This window comes from Glandiceps talaboti, chromosome 5 (genome assembly GCF_964340395.1).
Source record: "Glandiceps talaboti chromosome 5, keGlaTala1.1, whole genome shotgun sequence".
Taxonomy (NCBI): domain Eukaryota; kingdom Metazoa; phylum Hemichordata; class Enteropneusta; family Spengelidae; genus Glandiceps; species Glandiceps talaboti.
The window spans coordinates 2,193,772-2,209,917 of NC_135553.1; the positions used below are offsets into that span (position 1 = coordinate 2,193,772).

Here is a 16,146-nt window from a genome sequence, read left to right on the forward strand (position 1 = left end):
ATCCCCCCTCCCCCACCTTAGTGGGTTGAGTGTTAAAAGTGATCGTTATTCTGATTGTGATTGTGATTCTAATTGTAATTCTGATTCAGATTCTGATTCTGATTGTCATTCTGATTCAGATTCTGATTGTTCTTCTGATTCAGATTCTGATTCTTATTCTGATTCTGATTCTTATTCTGATTCTGATTGTTATTCTGATTCTGATTGTTATTCTGATTCTGATTGTTATTCTGATTGTTATTCTGATTCTGATTGTTATTCTGATTCTGATTGTTATTCTGATTCTGATTCTGATTCTGATTCTGATTCTGATTCTGACTTAATAAAACCTCTAACCCTTTCATTTTGTCACTACCAGAAAATGTTGCCATCTTACAGTGTTCAATATGTTCCCAAAAGACAATTTTTTGTGAAATACTGAGTGTAGTGCATTGTGTTTATGTACAAGAAGACAGTTTTATCACTATAATGTACTCATTTTCATATTTTTGTTTTCCAGCAAAACATGGAAAATTAGTCTTTAGTGAAAATATCAAAGTTTACACTAAAATGTTAATTATTTAATAACATTATACATATCAAAATAAAAACCTTGCTATGATCACCTTGCCCTTCAAAAATATGAAATATGGAATGATAAAATCTAATATCATTTATTATGTTACATACATGTCATATATATTTGTAGTATCAGAAATATTTAATTTTCTTTTATATTGAGATATAGCAATATATCTCTGTACATCCTATAAATAATGCATTGCCAGCAATCAACGATACTAATAATGTATTGCCAGCAATCAACGATACTAATAACTTTTTTATGTTATTCTATGCTTCCAGAAACACTAGAAGGCCTTCAAGAACTAGATGATATCTCAAAAAGAAAAGTGGATATTTTGCAATATTTTACAGTAAGATAAAGTTTCATCATTTTGTCTGTAAATTGTAGGTTGGTACACTGAGAAAAAAGTACAAATGATGATTGTCCGATATGCTTGTAGGAGATAAAGAGTGAGTGTACCCTGAGGGCCTATGATTTACTGTAAAGGTCAATCATCTTATCTCTTTGGCCCACTCTTGATTTGTTTATCCCGCTGGGCTTAGTGTATGCTATTCCCTAGCTCATATTCCAGTAGGCATTGAGAAATATGAGTGACATAAGGGATCTTTAATAAATGCAAACTCCTTAGGTGTGGTTGATTTCTCAAAGTCGCCAAGAAAAGGATAAAGATTATTGTATTTGTTTCTTGTGAAAGCAACAATTTAGGAAAAAACATAGTTGTATTTTATGTCTGAATTTAGCTGATAATATGAAATCTCATTGTTTTAAGACAACATAATTGTAATTTTAAAAATGTATATTTTCAGTTTCATTGCTACATGAATTGTTGATAACAGTATAGACTCAGGTATTCTTTGCTATTTTTAATGTGTGGTCTATTATTTCTATTTGTCTATTACCAGACTGAACTTATGAAGCTAATGGTAGGGCATTACAACCAATGCAGTGCTAAGGCTTATACACTGGCTATGAGACACATTAGACAAAAACCAAGGTATGTAACAGTACTAAGGCTTATACACTGGCTATGAGACACATTAGACATAAACCAAGGTATGTAACAGTGCTAAGGCTTATACACTGGCTATGAGACACATTAGACAAAAACCAAGGTATGTAACAGTGCTAAGGCTTATACACTGGCTATGAGACACATTAGACAAAAACCAAGGTATGTAACAGTACTAAGGCTTATACACTGGCTATGAGACACATTAGACAAAAACCAAGGTATGTAACAGTGCTAAGGCTTATACACTGGCTATGAGACACATTAGACAAAAACCAAGGTATGTAACAGTGCTAAGGCTTATACACTGGCTATGAGACACATTAGACAAAAACCAAGGTATGTAACAGTGCTAAGGCTTATACACTGGCTATGAGACACATTAGACAAAAACCAAGGTATGTAACAGTGCTAAGGCTTATACACTGGCTATGAGACACATTAGACAAAAACCAAGGTATGTAACAGTACTAAGGCTTATACACTGGCTATGAGACACATTAGACAAAAACCAAGGTATGTAACAGTGCTAAGGCTTATACACTGGGTATGAGACACATTAGACAAAAACCAAGGTATGTAACAGTACTATGACTTATACACTGGCTATGAGACACAGTAGACAAAAACCAAGGTATGTAACAGTACTAAGGCTTATACACTGGCTATGAGACACATTAGACAAAAACCAAGGTATGTAACAGTACTATGACTTATACACTGGCTATGAGACACAGTAGACAAAAACCAAGGTATGTAACAGTACTAAGGCTTATACACTGGCTATGAGACACATTAGACAAAAACCAAGGTATGTAACAGTGCTAAGGCTTATACACTGGCTATGAGACACATTAGACAAAAACCAAGGTATGTAACAGTACTATGACTTATACACTGGCTATGAGACACATTAGACAAAAACCAAGGTATGTAACAGTGCTATGACTTATACACTGGCTATGAGACACATTAGACAAAAACCAAGGTATGTAACAGTGCTAAGGCTTATACACTGGGTATGAGACACATTAGACAAAAACCAAGGTATGTAACAGTACTAAGGCTTATACACTGGCTATGAGACACATTAGACAAAAACCAATTTATGTAACAGTACTAAGGCTTATACACTGGCTATGAGACACATTAGACAAAAACCAAGGTATGTAACAGTACTAAGGCTTATACACTGGCTATGAGACACATTTAGACAAAAACCAAGGTATGTAACAGTGCTATGACTTATACACTGGCTATGAGACACAGTAGACAAAAACCAAGGTATGTAACAGTGCTAAGGCTTATACACTGGCTATGAGACACATTAGACAAAAACCAAGGTATGTAACAGTGCTAAGGCTTATACACTGGCTATGAGACACATTAGACAAAAACCAAGGTATGTAACAGTGCTATGACTTATACACTGGCTATGAGACACATTAGACAAAAACCAAGGTATGTAACAGTGCTAAGGCTTATACACTGGCTATGAGACACATTAGACAAAAACCAAGGTATGTAACAGTGCTATGACTTATACACTGGCTATGAGACACATTAGACAAAAACCAAGGTATGTAACAGTACTAAGGCTTATACACTGGCTATGAGACACATTAGACAAAAACCAAGGTATGTAACAGTACTAAGGCTTATACACTGGCTATGAGACACATTAGACAAAAACCAAGGTATGTAACAGTGCTATGACTTATACACTGGCTATGAGACACATTAGACAAAAACCAAGGTATGTAACAGTACTAAGGCTTATACACTGGCTATGAGACACATTAGACAAAAACCAAGGTATGTAACAGTACTAAGGCTTATACACTGGCTATGAGACACATTAGACAAAAACCAAGGTATGTAACAGTACTATGACTTATACACTGGCTATGAGACACATTAGACAAAAACCAAGGTATGTAACAGTGCTATGACTTATACACTGGCTATGAGACACAGTAGACAAAAAACAAGGTATGTAACAGTACTAAGGCTTATACACTGGCTATGAGACACATTAGACAAAAACCAAGGTATGTAACAGTATTATGACTTATACACTGGGTATGAGACACAGACAAAAACCAAGGTATGTAACAGTGCTAAGGCTTGTACACTGGGTATGAGACACATTAGACAAAAATTAAGGTATGTAACAGTACTATGACTTATACACTGGGTATGAGACACATTAGACAAAAACCAATTTATGTAGCAGTACTAAGGCTTATACACTGGGTATGTGACACATTAGACAAAAACCAAGGTATGTAACAGTGCTATGACTTATACACTGGGTATGAGACACATTAGACAAAAACCAATTTATGTAGCAGTACTAAGGCTTATACACTGGGTATGAGACACAGACAAAAACCAAGGTATGTAACAGTGCTAAGGCTTGTACACTGGCTATGAGACACATTAGACAAAAATTAAGGTATGTAGCAGTACTAAAGTGATTGAGAGAATATGAGGATGATCTCAGCAATAGTGACCTAAATGTGTGCCTGTCATGATAACAGTCCAAATCCAGACAGTATTTCAGTTTGTCAATCATCATTTAGTGGTTATTTATATAAATTACAGAAATCATATGTTATGACAAATGTAGACAGAGACAGAGACAGTCTTTGTCTATCACACAGATAAATCAGACTAAGATACCCAGATTTCCCATGAATTTTTCCTCAATTTTAATTGTTTGTAAGTTTAGAATGAACAAAAACTTTGACATAGCTTTAACTTTGACTATCTTTTATTTTGACAGTGATGCCAAAGAACTTCTACCAGCCATCATATCATGTCTAGATAGTTCAGATAGCAGTATAGTGAATGCTGCCTTACAACACCTACCTGAATTCTCTGTTCTCTGCCAAGGTATGTAAGCAACACATACGTGTATTCAATGTAACTCATTTGATACTTAGATGTTATTCCCCAATAGTTTTCTTCGTTCATCCAAGGAAAATACAAGTGACCTATTAAGGGGGCTTTGTTATTATGAGTCGCTAGATCTTCATTCAGGATCAGTTATGAAAATTCACCCATTTCCTGTGTGTCACAAATACTTGGTAGTATTAATTTGGTACCACAATTTCTGTTAAATCCTGTCATAACCATTTAGTTACATAGAATTTACATATTTTAGGGGGGGGCTGTGTCTTGTACGAAGACTTGTTGAAAGTGATTTTATCTTATAATTAAATTTTAAGAAAGTTCTTGACATGGAATATGTACACACATTTATCAACCCCTTGTTTAGGAATATTTCAGACTGTCCCCAAATATTGTCACTATAATTCATGATCACAGCTGAATATTAAAACCAGACATTGTGTATAGATTTGCTGAAAACAGCAGGATTTCTATTGATTGTTGTTAATGACCAGACAGTCTGAAACCCTATAATCAGGAATCCAAAATGAAAACAAATAATATATCATCTTAGTAATATGAGCTGCTAAGAATGTATTAACAAAAAGCAATCATCCATAAACTGATTATAAATAGGGTTATGTTGATAGATCTATCAATCAGTCAGTCAGACTATAAGGGGTTGAGTCCTAAGGCTGAATCACACTAGGGTTATTGACCCAATGATTGGACAGATTCAAAGATGGAAAAAATCCTTTACAGAATTGCTTTTAAGGTATTATACATCTGTACATGTACCCAGGTACTACTGTGGTTTCTGAGGTATTGACCGATCGCCCTGAGCACTGTAGCCACGCCCACCTTAGTTACCGTTGCTACTACTGTGGTTTCTGAGGTATTAGAGTAGCATTTGTACCTTTTAACTCAAATAATGATGAATATATTGTTCATGATTGCAAGAATCAATAGGACAGTAAAATATAGTTACTCTGGAATGATAAATAAGTAACAAATGTGGATCCATTGATCACATAATTGATGTCCACCTCAAATAGGTTTTGTTGAGCTCTATGATGACTCCATGATTGATATAAAATTTTAACCATTAGGCAAGTACACAAACAATTGATCAAGCAAAAGTTGGCTTTCAAAAGAGACTTTAAAATGTATAACAACATATTTCTTTATGGATGGGATTAACAGCAACACAACATGACATGACATACAGCTAATCATAACAACATGTCTGTCTAACTGATATTTGTTAATCAAGAGCTGTGTTCCTTGTATTATCTTGATTTATCTAGCTTGCCATGATTTTCACATATCATGACCAAACAGAGAAGGAAGCCTTTAGGCTTAAATATAATCCCTTCAGTATCCATAGTTACCATGATTTTTGTGATGCAAATTTCTTATTTTCATATCTCACTGAATTTCAGGAATATATTTTAAACTGCTGTCTCATTAAATAGCATATTTCTCCCTGCATAACAAGTAACTTTTCATGAATTATTTAATAATAATAATATTTTATCTCCTTAAATGATTCATCAGTGAATGCAATCAAGATATGAAAATTATCAAAGTTATCAATTATTTTGCCTCAGTCCTGAAAAATGAGGATGATTCAGCTTTTATTTAATTTATACATCATACACGGAACAATGATAAATAATACATAGTTTAGACATTTGATCTCCAACGTGTATTATATAGTCTACTAGTGAAAGGGATTTGGTGCTTACATAATTGTTGAAAATAGGAATATGATGATGATGTACTGCAATGGCTATGTCAGGTACTAATAATAGAGTCTGATGGAAAATAACAACCAGGGGGTATTGTTTTTCTTGCATCACATGACTGCCTTCAGAGATCTTGTTTCACAGTGAACAGACGTCGATGATGGAGAGTGTTGATATCAGTATGGCTTCATCTGTATGGCGGAAGCCATATTGATTTCAATAGTACATCATGTCTGTAAGTCAGATTTGGTTTAGACAAACTATAGTATAGGGATGGAAAGAGGATGATCTTTAGTAACAGGTGTCGTGGTGTACTAATACTTAGACAGAGTCAAGATATTTGTTTGTCCATGTGGCACTAGATGGAATAATACTATTAGCAAAATGCTAGGCTTGTGGGTATTCAGTCAAGTCAAAATCCACATACGACTTGACTCTAGGCTACTAAGAAGCTATTTCATACAATTTTGTATAATTTTATTTTCATGAAATAATTAGTGCTGTAAATGGCCTACATAGATAGACTTGGCTGATAATGATGTTCTGCTGAATCAGCAATTTCTTTAATGAAGCATCAGCCAAAAAACAGCGCAAATTCTTATCGGCTTTTTTAATCTTCCCGCTGTGCCAGGTTATGTCAATAGCGCCACCATGTGATTAGAATCAATAAGGAGAGTAGAGCTGTGCAATGCAAATATAATTATCATGGTCAATGGTAATCAGAAAGGGGTAGATTTCATGATGGACTTAAACATATCTAAGAAGGGACTGAACCATTGTTGCTGAAATTCTAATCTCTAATAGGTTTGAATACACAGCTACCTAGCAAATTACTAGGCTGTGGGGAGTTGATAGTCAAAATACAAGGCTGTGGGGAGATGATAGTCAAAATACTAGGCTGTGGGGAGATGATAGTCAAAATACAAGGCTGTGGGGAGATGATAGTCAAAAGACTAGGTTGTGGGGAGATGATAGTCAAATTACAAGGCTGTGGGGAGATGATAGTCAAAATCCCACCTGACTTGACTGTAGACTAACTTGTCAGAGGTTGACAGGTGAGAATGAAACTGTTAGATTATAGCATAATCCTATAACACCTTACGGACAAGAGTCACTATAAATATAGTTCTTGCCTTCTCAGATCATCAAATAGCCAGTCTACATCACTGATCTGTGGTATGATATTTCTCACCTATACTAAATGGTAGGTGAGAGCTATCATAGCACAGATCAGGGATGTAGACAGACTAATTGATAGTTTTCACTCATACACAGTGGTAGATGACAGTTATCATAGCACAGATCAGGGATGTAGATAGACTAATTGATAGCTCTCACCTATACTCTGTGGTAGGTGACAGCTATCATAGTTACCGATCAGGAATGTAGACAGACTAATAATCAGCCATATCTTGATTACACATACCAAATTACAGACTTAAACCGTCTGGGAACACTGTTTGTTGAACAGGCTATCTCTGGAACTTCAAAATCCACTGATGATACAGCTATAGTTTCTGTCTTTTAACCGTAAAGATAGGCTAGGCATACATTACAATAATGGTTGTTTCAGTTACTATGGTTTCCTCATCTTCATTAACTTTATTCTGTCTTTTTTCAGAACATGCTCCAGTATTGCTACAGAAAGCCTTTATTGTTGGAGTGAATACAAAGATTGATACTGCCCCCATAATTGCCGAGACATTACAGCTTTTAAATATGGAGTCTGCAACGGCCTCAACGTGAACCTTGGATTAGGCTACAGTGTATCAATATGGCTATCTTGTGACTGAACTATCCAAGTGACCCTTTAACGCCAGTGTTTTGGTGTAAATGTGCCATGAAAATGTAAATATGAAATATGCTGTATTAGGTGTCTTTGTGGTTGTGAGGACAAGAGTACTCTTCACCAACCTGCTAGAGTCCATCAAGGTAGACAACCAAGGCATCAGCAACTAGCAGGACTGAAAACTGTCAAGATTTCATCATAGTTTCTTATGTAAATCTTTTAGCCCATTATGAGCAGATGATCACTACAGTTTATAGCAAACATTCAAACAGGTGGAATCAGAACATAATGTTGTCATTCCCATAACAATTATCCTTGATAATTTCTTGGTTTCTGACATTGTGCTGGAGTACGGTAATGTTCAATTCAAGGTTTGCACAACTGGACGGCTTCAAAATCATCACCTTGCTTTAGTGTATTTCTCTTTTGTTCATCACCTAACCTATGAGATGATGTACACAACAGTTGTTGAATATTTAGTTGTCAGAACTGACTATGAATATATTATTATTATTAATAAGAAGAAATACATTGATTAACAAAATCCAAATACTAAGATGTGAAGATAGAAATGTTTCTATGGTGTATATTTTTAGACCAGTCCTGCATACAAAGTATCTGTCGCCTGGAAAAATGACATTTGCACAAACAAGCAAACTCTTTCAGTTTGACTTAATGTGTATGTACACCCCATATTTATTCTATGCACACCAATGTATGAAACATTTGGGATTCTGCCCAAGTATATGACAGGAAATGTTTTGTAGGAAGAAACAACGCATGTTCAGATTGATTGCTTGATAATAGGTAGTATCAAAGTTTAGCTTTTCTATGACACAGCCTGGTGCTTTTTCTGTGTCTTTCTCATCAGCTTTGCTTGTTTTCTGACCAGTGAATTAATTTTCAAATTTTCATTCTGAATTTCAGAAATAAAAATATGAACAGAAACAAGATATATTGTTTTACATTATCATTACCATATACAAGTAAAAGTATTCTACAGGAGGTACATACATGTAACAAGGTATGATACAAGTATATCTCACAAAAAATGTACAGTTTGAAAGTAACTATGCTGATTTAATTTCACTGAATAACATCACTATTTCTTACAATTTACAGACATTTATTTTGGCATTTTCAGAGAAGGATATTGATGCTGAATAATTAAATCATTACATGATCAAGGTCCGAAGTAGATGAATCGACATGTTCCTTTCTACCTAACTGTTCCAAAGTAACATGGAACCATGCCATGCATGAACAATATATTCTCCATCATTGTTTTTGCTAAGATTTATGAACCCTACTATTCAAACAGGGGAGGCAAAGCTGATGCTACTCTCCATACTTCATAGCATTATTTTGGTTGGGCACCCAGTAAAAAGTACTGGGTAACTGGGGTCTATTGGTCAGCTTTTAGAACCCCAGTAAGTGTGGCGGAAGGCTGGGGAACCTTATATCAAAGTAAAATATACAAGATAAATAGTTCAGTAAACATCCATTCACAATTTTATATCTGTGTTTACTGATTCATTTAGTGCAAACCTTAGAACTAAGTTACATACTTATATTCATTATTTCATTGTAAAGTACAGAATTTGGAAACTAAAATTGACATTATCACCTTTAATTGTTATTCTATCCTGTCAAAAAGAACATATTTAAATATTTATTAATATCAATGGAATGGTTTCTATATTATGGGTTTCTCAGTCAGGCAGTAGTCAGTAAAATGCTGAGTCAGCAGTTTTAGGATACTATCCAATAGAAGAAATCAACTGTTCTGTATCTAGTAGGGATTACTAACATAGACAACATTTATTTTGATGTATTCAGACTGTCTTATCATATTGCTTTATTGTAGTTCTACATGGTATAACACGGTGACATGTACAGTCATATGTATTGTAATTATAGGTCTACACCCAGTATTGATTTTCATCATTTTTATGTCACTGTTTACTGCATACTCCTACACTCATAGGTGTAACTTTAGGTGATTCAATAGAGAGCAGGATGTACAGGATGAGTCGGTCATTTTATGTCACAAAGTTGTCCCCAAATACTTCAGTTACACCTGAGTCAGTCATTTTATGTCACAAAGTTGTCCCCACATACTTCAGTTACACCTGGTGTACTAGTTAGTAGCTTCAACAGTGAAGAGGGACATGTTCAACTTCAAACAGAGAAATTGTCATTTAGCAAAATGTATTCATTCATAGCTTGTTGTTGTAAGCAATGAGGTGGCATGACCACCTTCCTGTTGTCACAGAATGCTTTTTCAAGTTCATTACCACAGGAAGTTTCTCAAGTTCATTACCACAGCTAGGTGTTATGGTAAGTGCTTCCTTACTGGATACATTATTAGTGGTCCACAGTCTTTGTTCCCCTCCTTTTGTAATACTTAAATGAACTATTTGGTCAATTCAATTTGACATCACAACATGCACTAACATGTTGCTGTACCCTTTTGAATGTTCTAAATGATTGAAATAGTTTCAAGTAAAAATTGTAATGATATGCAAAGTAAAAGTCTACAGTGACAGAGCATGGACAGGAGAAGCGTCAGTGTGTGTGGGGGTGGGGTGGGGGTGGGGTGGGGGGAACACACACATGTATGTGTTAGTAGTATCATGAAGGCATAGGTGTTGGAGCTGGAATGTTGACCATGGTTGAAGATGGAAATAAAGTTTGCACCCTCCCACCTACTCAACCATTGTAATCACAGACAAGTTGACATTCAGCAAGTCATCTGAGGTGTAATGGTTGTTATTGATCTGTGATTTGGAACAATAGAACAGATTATGCTAATTAGGCAGTCTTTGTAAACAAATCTGTACTAGGAGAAAAGAGTGTCTTGACCTAGTCTCTCTAGGGATTGTGGCCCAGTCCTGGCCCAGTCTAGCTGCTAGACTCTCAATTCTGCCTCAGACCACAAAATTCTTTTCGTGGTCTGAGATTCTGCTAACTTTAAAAGCAATCACAGGTTGTATAGCACCAAAGGTGATGTCAAGGGCTTGTGAACCAGAGGTACTGTCATCTTCATCTTTTGTTCAACAACCTTCCAAGTGCAAATCCAGGTCTTACTACAAACTTGGAGTAATTGTCAGTATAATTACTCCAAGCTATAACATTAACCCTGTCCTTGTTTGTACTTTTGGAAACAACAGTATGATACATAAAGAATGGAAAGGACACCGTAGACAATACAGGGGAAGTCTTTCCTTGTACAATGTTGAGGAAAGTGTTTGAATATTTGGGAGGGGAAAGGAATATCCATATTCATAAAGTTTTTGACAATGGAATTGATTTACTTGCATGTATACCTGTTTGACTAGTCCAGTTATTCTTGTATTGTGTGTAAAGCCAGGAAGTCAGAGTCATAATTTACATTTACATGTACTAATGTGACAGATGGTTGGTGAAGGAGTCATTATCGTAGTATTAATGGAAAATACTTTACAGTGTTAGGTTGGCGTGATTTGATTGTCTTACAAAAAAATAAAATGAAAGCCCATTCACTAAAGAAGAAGGAAAATATTCAATAGTTTCATAAACGAGTATTTGAATAATTGCTGATGTCAAATTATGGTGTTTTTTTGTCTTGTCAGAGAGGGGAATCTTATGTTGACTCATCATGGGTTTAGCACAGGCTGATGATGATAATCAGTTTAACAGTATCGTCGTGAGGGAGCCTTCAGTAATTACAAGGGGGAGGGCCAGGTGAAATCAAGTCCAGTCTGTGGCATAAAATATGACCATCCCCAAGTCTGTTGTGCTAAAAAGTTACCGTCCCTCAATTTCCTTTCTCTAAAATATGATGTAAAATATATAATGTAAATGAAATGACACATTAATATAGTACAATCGTAATGGTAAACTAAAGATGCAGGTAAAATGACCAAGTCAATGGAATATAAACATAGACCATAAAAAAACGGAATTGTATGTACAAAATAAAAATAATTACAATGAAAAGCCGATAAAAACTTAAAGAAAAGAATGGAGTGATTATGCCATGGTGGCTAGGCGCTTATATTTTGATTAGAACTTAATTTCAAATAGATGCGAATAAATTGTGTACTAGTTTTATATCAAAACATTTGAATGAGTAAACCTTGAGGGTGCGACAATAGGATAAAACGAAAGATTTGAGAAATTAACTGAATTCGCCACTGGGGGAGATTCCGTATGCTAATTTGCTATACTGAAAGCGAACGAAAATAAACGTACACATGCGCATCCGGGGTTTATTGTTACAGTTCATTCGGCGAATGCTGTGAGCTAATCTACGTGGTTTCAGTGCAATTTATCAGTAGAGAGGGTCTTGTCATTTATAGAATTTTTCGTAAATTCCCTCATTTATTTTAGATTGTAGCTCTGTTTTGTCTATCGATTTTGATTGTGATTGAAGAACGGAGACGGCATTTAGAGCGCGATCGATACACTTGTGAGCGTGATTTCTTGTTCACATCCCATCTGTTTTGTACACTGCCTCTGTTGTTGCGGAAGATGGCGACTGAAGAAGCAACGATAGTTGGACTTGATGGCGGTTTAACGACGGAGAAGACAAAACAACAGGACTTTCTGATTGTCAAAACGATCGAGGGCAAAGCAATAGACTCCACCGATTCCAGGGAAAACGCAGTGAATGGACGGGACGAGACCGACAACGGAGAGGAAACAAAAAGAGATGAGAAGGTAGGTTCTGATGAAACGACGGTTACGATCAAACCATCTGGTGTCGCGTGCATCCGACTTCACTTTCTCCAATGATCTTCGCTGTAATGCGACGTATTAAGTTTCCCTACTTAATATTATTATTAACTTTTTGCCACTGACATTAATTTTGCTCAAAAAATCGTTCAAAATTCCCTAAATGCAATTATGTGGGTTGTTGATATCAAACGTGAGTATTAACGTTATGCACATTGTACACTGTGTGTACATGCACATTGTATGTTGTATGCATATGTTAGGCTTAGGGTATAAATAGAACCGAGTATTGGTTTCAATATTTTTTTCCATTGGTCCATATGTTTGTCCCATTAGGTCCCGATATTTTCCCTGATGTCATTCATGACCGCACAATATTCTAGATTCGTCGAATATTTTCATCTAGCTTTTGTGACAGTGAATCTAGAGTAGTCGTGAAATATTGTGCAGCTGTTTGCGATTGATATATTACCTATTTCGTCTGATATTACAGTCGGGCGACCCCTCTTATCTGACTTTAATTTTATTTTGATACATGCTGGTGAAGACTGAACATACGGAATTATTTTTCCATGCGACATATATTTGTAATTTCTACGGTATTTTTTTGTCAGTGCTCAAACAAACGAAACCGCGAGTAGTATTTATTTATTGTATTTATACAGAGAGAATGTGTATAAACTGGTAATGAAATTCGGAAAGAGAAAAAAATGTTTCTAATTAATAATTTATTTTAATGGAAAATTATTACACGTTGAGCAATTGCTTCATATTTCTTGCGCCTTTGAAACACGCGTCTGTGATCTATACGTATGTTTAATGGTAGACAGATACAAATAATAACATATTCAATACTTTAGAGAGAGGTCAATTTAAAATCGTTGTTCGAAACGTTGCGACATGTTGACCTATGGTATACATGTGTGCTTTGTTGAACATGCCGCCTTTGTCTACATGAATGGTGTTATAATGATTGCTATTGTAAATGACATATTTGGAGGCTTGTACGTAATAAATATAGAAGCCAGTATTACACATGTAAAATATAGTCTCATTTTTAAGAATTCAAGTCTAGCTTTATTTCATGATTAAGTCAGGTGTCTAGTAGTTTGAGGATTACATGTCTGATGCTTATAGTTCATTACTTGTTGTAATTCCAATTTACTACTATTAGTTGCCATGTATTGTCAACTGAAACCAAAGAAAGAACGGCTTTGACATAGACAATAGGTTTCCCAAATGCCAAAAAATCTCTATTTTGGAGGTTTTGTTTACGCAACAGCTTACACTATGTAGTGATTTGGATTTGCCTGTGATTTGAATTTGACACCCAGTCAGTGGAGACCGTCTCGAACGACCTGTCACCCCATAAACAATCATGTACTTTGTCATTTTTTATGCCACCATAGAAGTTAAGGTTCAATAATAGACCCTGCCTTTTTTTGTTCAGTGTTTTATTTGGCAACCCTTGAACAATAAGGATTGACATGCAAAATGACCCAGCCAACTATCATTGAAACCTTTTATGTCCTCTCCAGCCCAAGTCATTGTATTTTATGTCATAAGGAACACAGAAGTGTGTGTAAATTTGTTGTGTTGTCCCTACTATAACATGATTTTCCGTATGACTCCTGCCCGCCCAGTCATAATAAGGGCAACTATGTCCATGTGTATGTACATACTACAGAGTTATTTCTCTGACCTCTAAACTCAGGCTATGACAACAAAACTGTTCAAAAAAACCAAAGCAGTGATATTTGATAGCAGAGTGCATTGTGTTGTAGACATGTATAAATATCAATTTTAGGTAGAAACACTTGAAAGTAAGTAATTTGATATAGAGACATGACTTCAGTTGTAGTGACAAGGTGTCCTACTGTTCCAGCCTGTACTAATTAGTGTTTTTGTGGAGGTATATACACAGACATTTAATAGACTGTATTTGTCCTATGGAAGGACTTCTGTCTCTGTCAATCATCGCACTTTAAGATTGCACAAGGAGACGCTATCAACTTCAAAAATGTTGACAGATTACCGACCCGAAAGACATGATTTGGTGAAATGAAATGTTTTGTACTACTCAGAAGGAAGGGTCGTTGATAGAATGATGGCACGACAATAGTCAATAAATTTAACACACATTTTTACTATGCAGACTTGGCAACAGTATCTCATGTGGAAATAATACACAAATCAAGATGGCAGACATCAGACCAGCCATGTAAAAAAAAAAAGGCAGTAGAAAACCGTTGGGTGTCAAATTTCAAATCTGGCTGCCAAATGCATAGATTAAAATGGATGATAGAGTTTATGTTGCTGAATATCAGTCAGATGTCAGTTCAGGTTTTTACCAAAGAAAATGTTTGTGTATATAAATGCTATTTTGTCGTTGAAATTCAGTTTTAACTTATAATGCTCAAAAGCGCATCCCTTTTCTCCATCTACAATGTTTAACTGCATTTCAATTCAACCCAAAATTTCCAAATCGCTAACTGTGTAACATGCATTCCACTGTTGTAGTACATTTCCTAATAAATTATATTTGAAAAAGTACAAAAATAGGTCAGAACAGGACCGAGTTTTGATATGGAGTCAATTGTTCACAGTATTCTACTTGAATTTATTGTTAGTTGTGAAGGTGTTAGTAGGACAGACAGCCTGATAGTTGATATCAAGGGTTGGAGTTCACAAATCATTTAGTTGTTTATGAGCTGTTTGGCACTGTAGGTCAAAGTGTTGAGGGGGAGTGATACCCAGCACTAGGGGTTGCCATACTTGTGTACTTACATGCTTAGACAGGAAATAGGAAATGTGGTGGAGTTGGTGTTATGTGTGTGCCCAGATACAATATAACTGTAAGATTACCTAGATAGCTTAGATTGTTCTTCTATTGTTCACATTGTGGACACTGATAAGATATCTGTAAATTTGGCCCCCTGTGTGACCTCTAGAGTTCATTTTCTAGCTGTCTAAGGGATTAGAGCCAAGTGGTTTGTAAATTAAATACCCTGGCTTATATCATTTCTACTGATTATTACAGTCTGAATTTTGAGTTATGTGTGCATTTAATAGTAAATGATCCTTTCAAGACATACATGGGCTCAGTTTCCCTGATTATTTCTAGGCATAATGCCTTGTAGCTTGGCAGGCTGAGGCCTGTACCACTGAATACTTCTAGCTCATTTCAAAATGACATACAGTAACAGATGCTTTTAGAGTGATAATAGACCTTTAGTAAGTTATACAAGCTGTGAATATTACTCTATGTTACATGTAATTTAATAACAGATATAAAGTCATGTTTCTAAACTATTGCAAAGGACAATGGGTAAGTGGATTTTTCAATTTGTATGCTTTAATAATGTTACCTTTCAATACTGGGGGTCAAACGGATGTATACTAGTACCAATTGTCCACCAAC

General features: G+C 35.5%; 2 protein-coding genes across 5 annotated transcripts in view; both read left to right on the forward strand.

Moving 5' to 3' along the window:
• Window positions 1–9,151, forward strand: part of LOC144436007 (integrator complex subunit 1-like) — a 50,787-nt gene extending 41,636 nt beyond the window's left edge. The window contains exons 44-47 of the mRNA XM_078124677.1: window positions 844–914; window positions 1,468–1,559; window positions 4,363–4,472; window positions 7,839–9,151. Of these exons, the coding sequence (XP_077980803.1) occupies window positions 844–914; window positions 1,468–1,559; window positions 4,363–4,472; window positions 7,839–7,963 (398 nt within the window). The 3' untranslated portion in view covers window positions 7,964–9,151. The remainder of the gene's footprint in view (window positions 1–843; window positions 915–1,467; window positions 1,560–4,362; window positions 4,473–7,838) is intronic.
• A 3,056-nt stretch (window positions 9,152–12,207) lies between these two features.
• The window catches only part of LOC144435760 (RNA binding protein fox-1 homolog 3-like), a 102,430-nt gene continuing 98,491 nt past the window's right edge, over window positions 12,208–16,146 (forward strand). For 2 of the 4 annotated variants that reach the window (XM_078124374.1, XM_078124377.1), the window contains exon 1: window positions 12,219–12,710. In XM_078124374.1, the coding sequence (XP_077980500.1) occupies window positions 12,522–12,710 (189 nt within the window). In that variant the 5' untranslated portion in view covers window positions 12,219–12,521. Of the gene's footprint in view, window positions 12,711–16,146 lie in introns of all 4 variants that reach the window. The other 2 variants (XM_078124376.1, XM_078124375.1) reach the window with 2 other exon arrangements.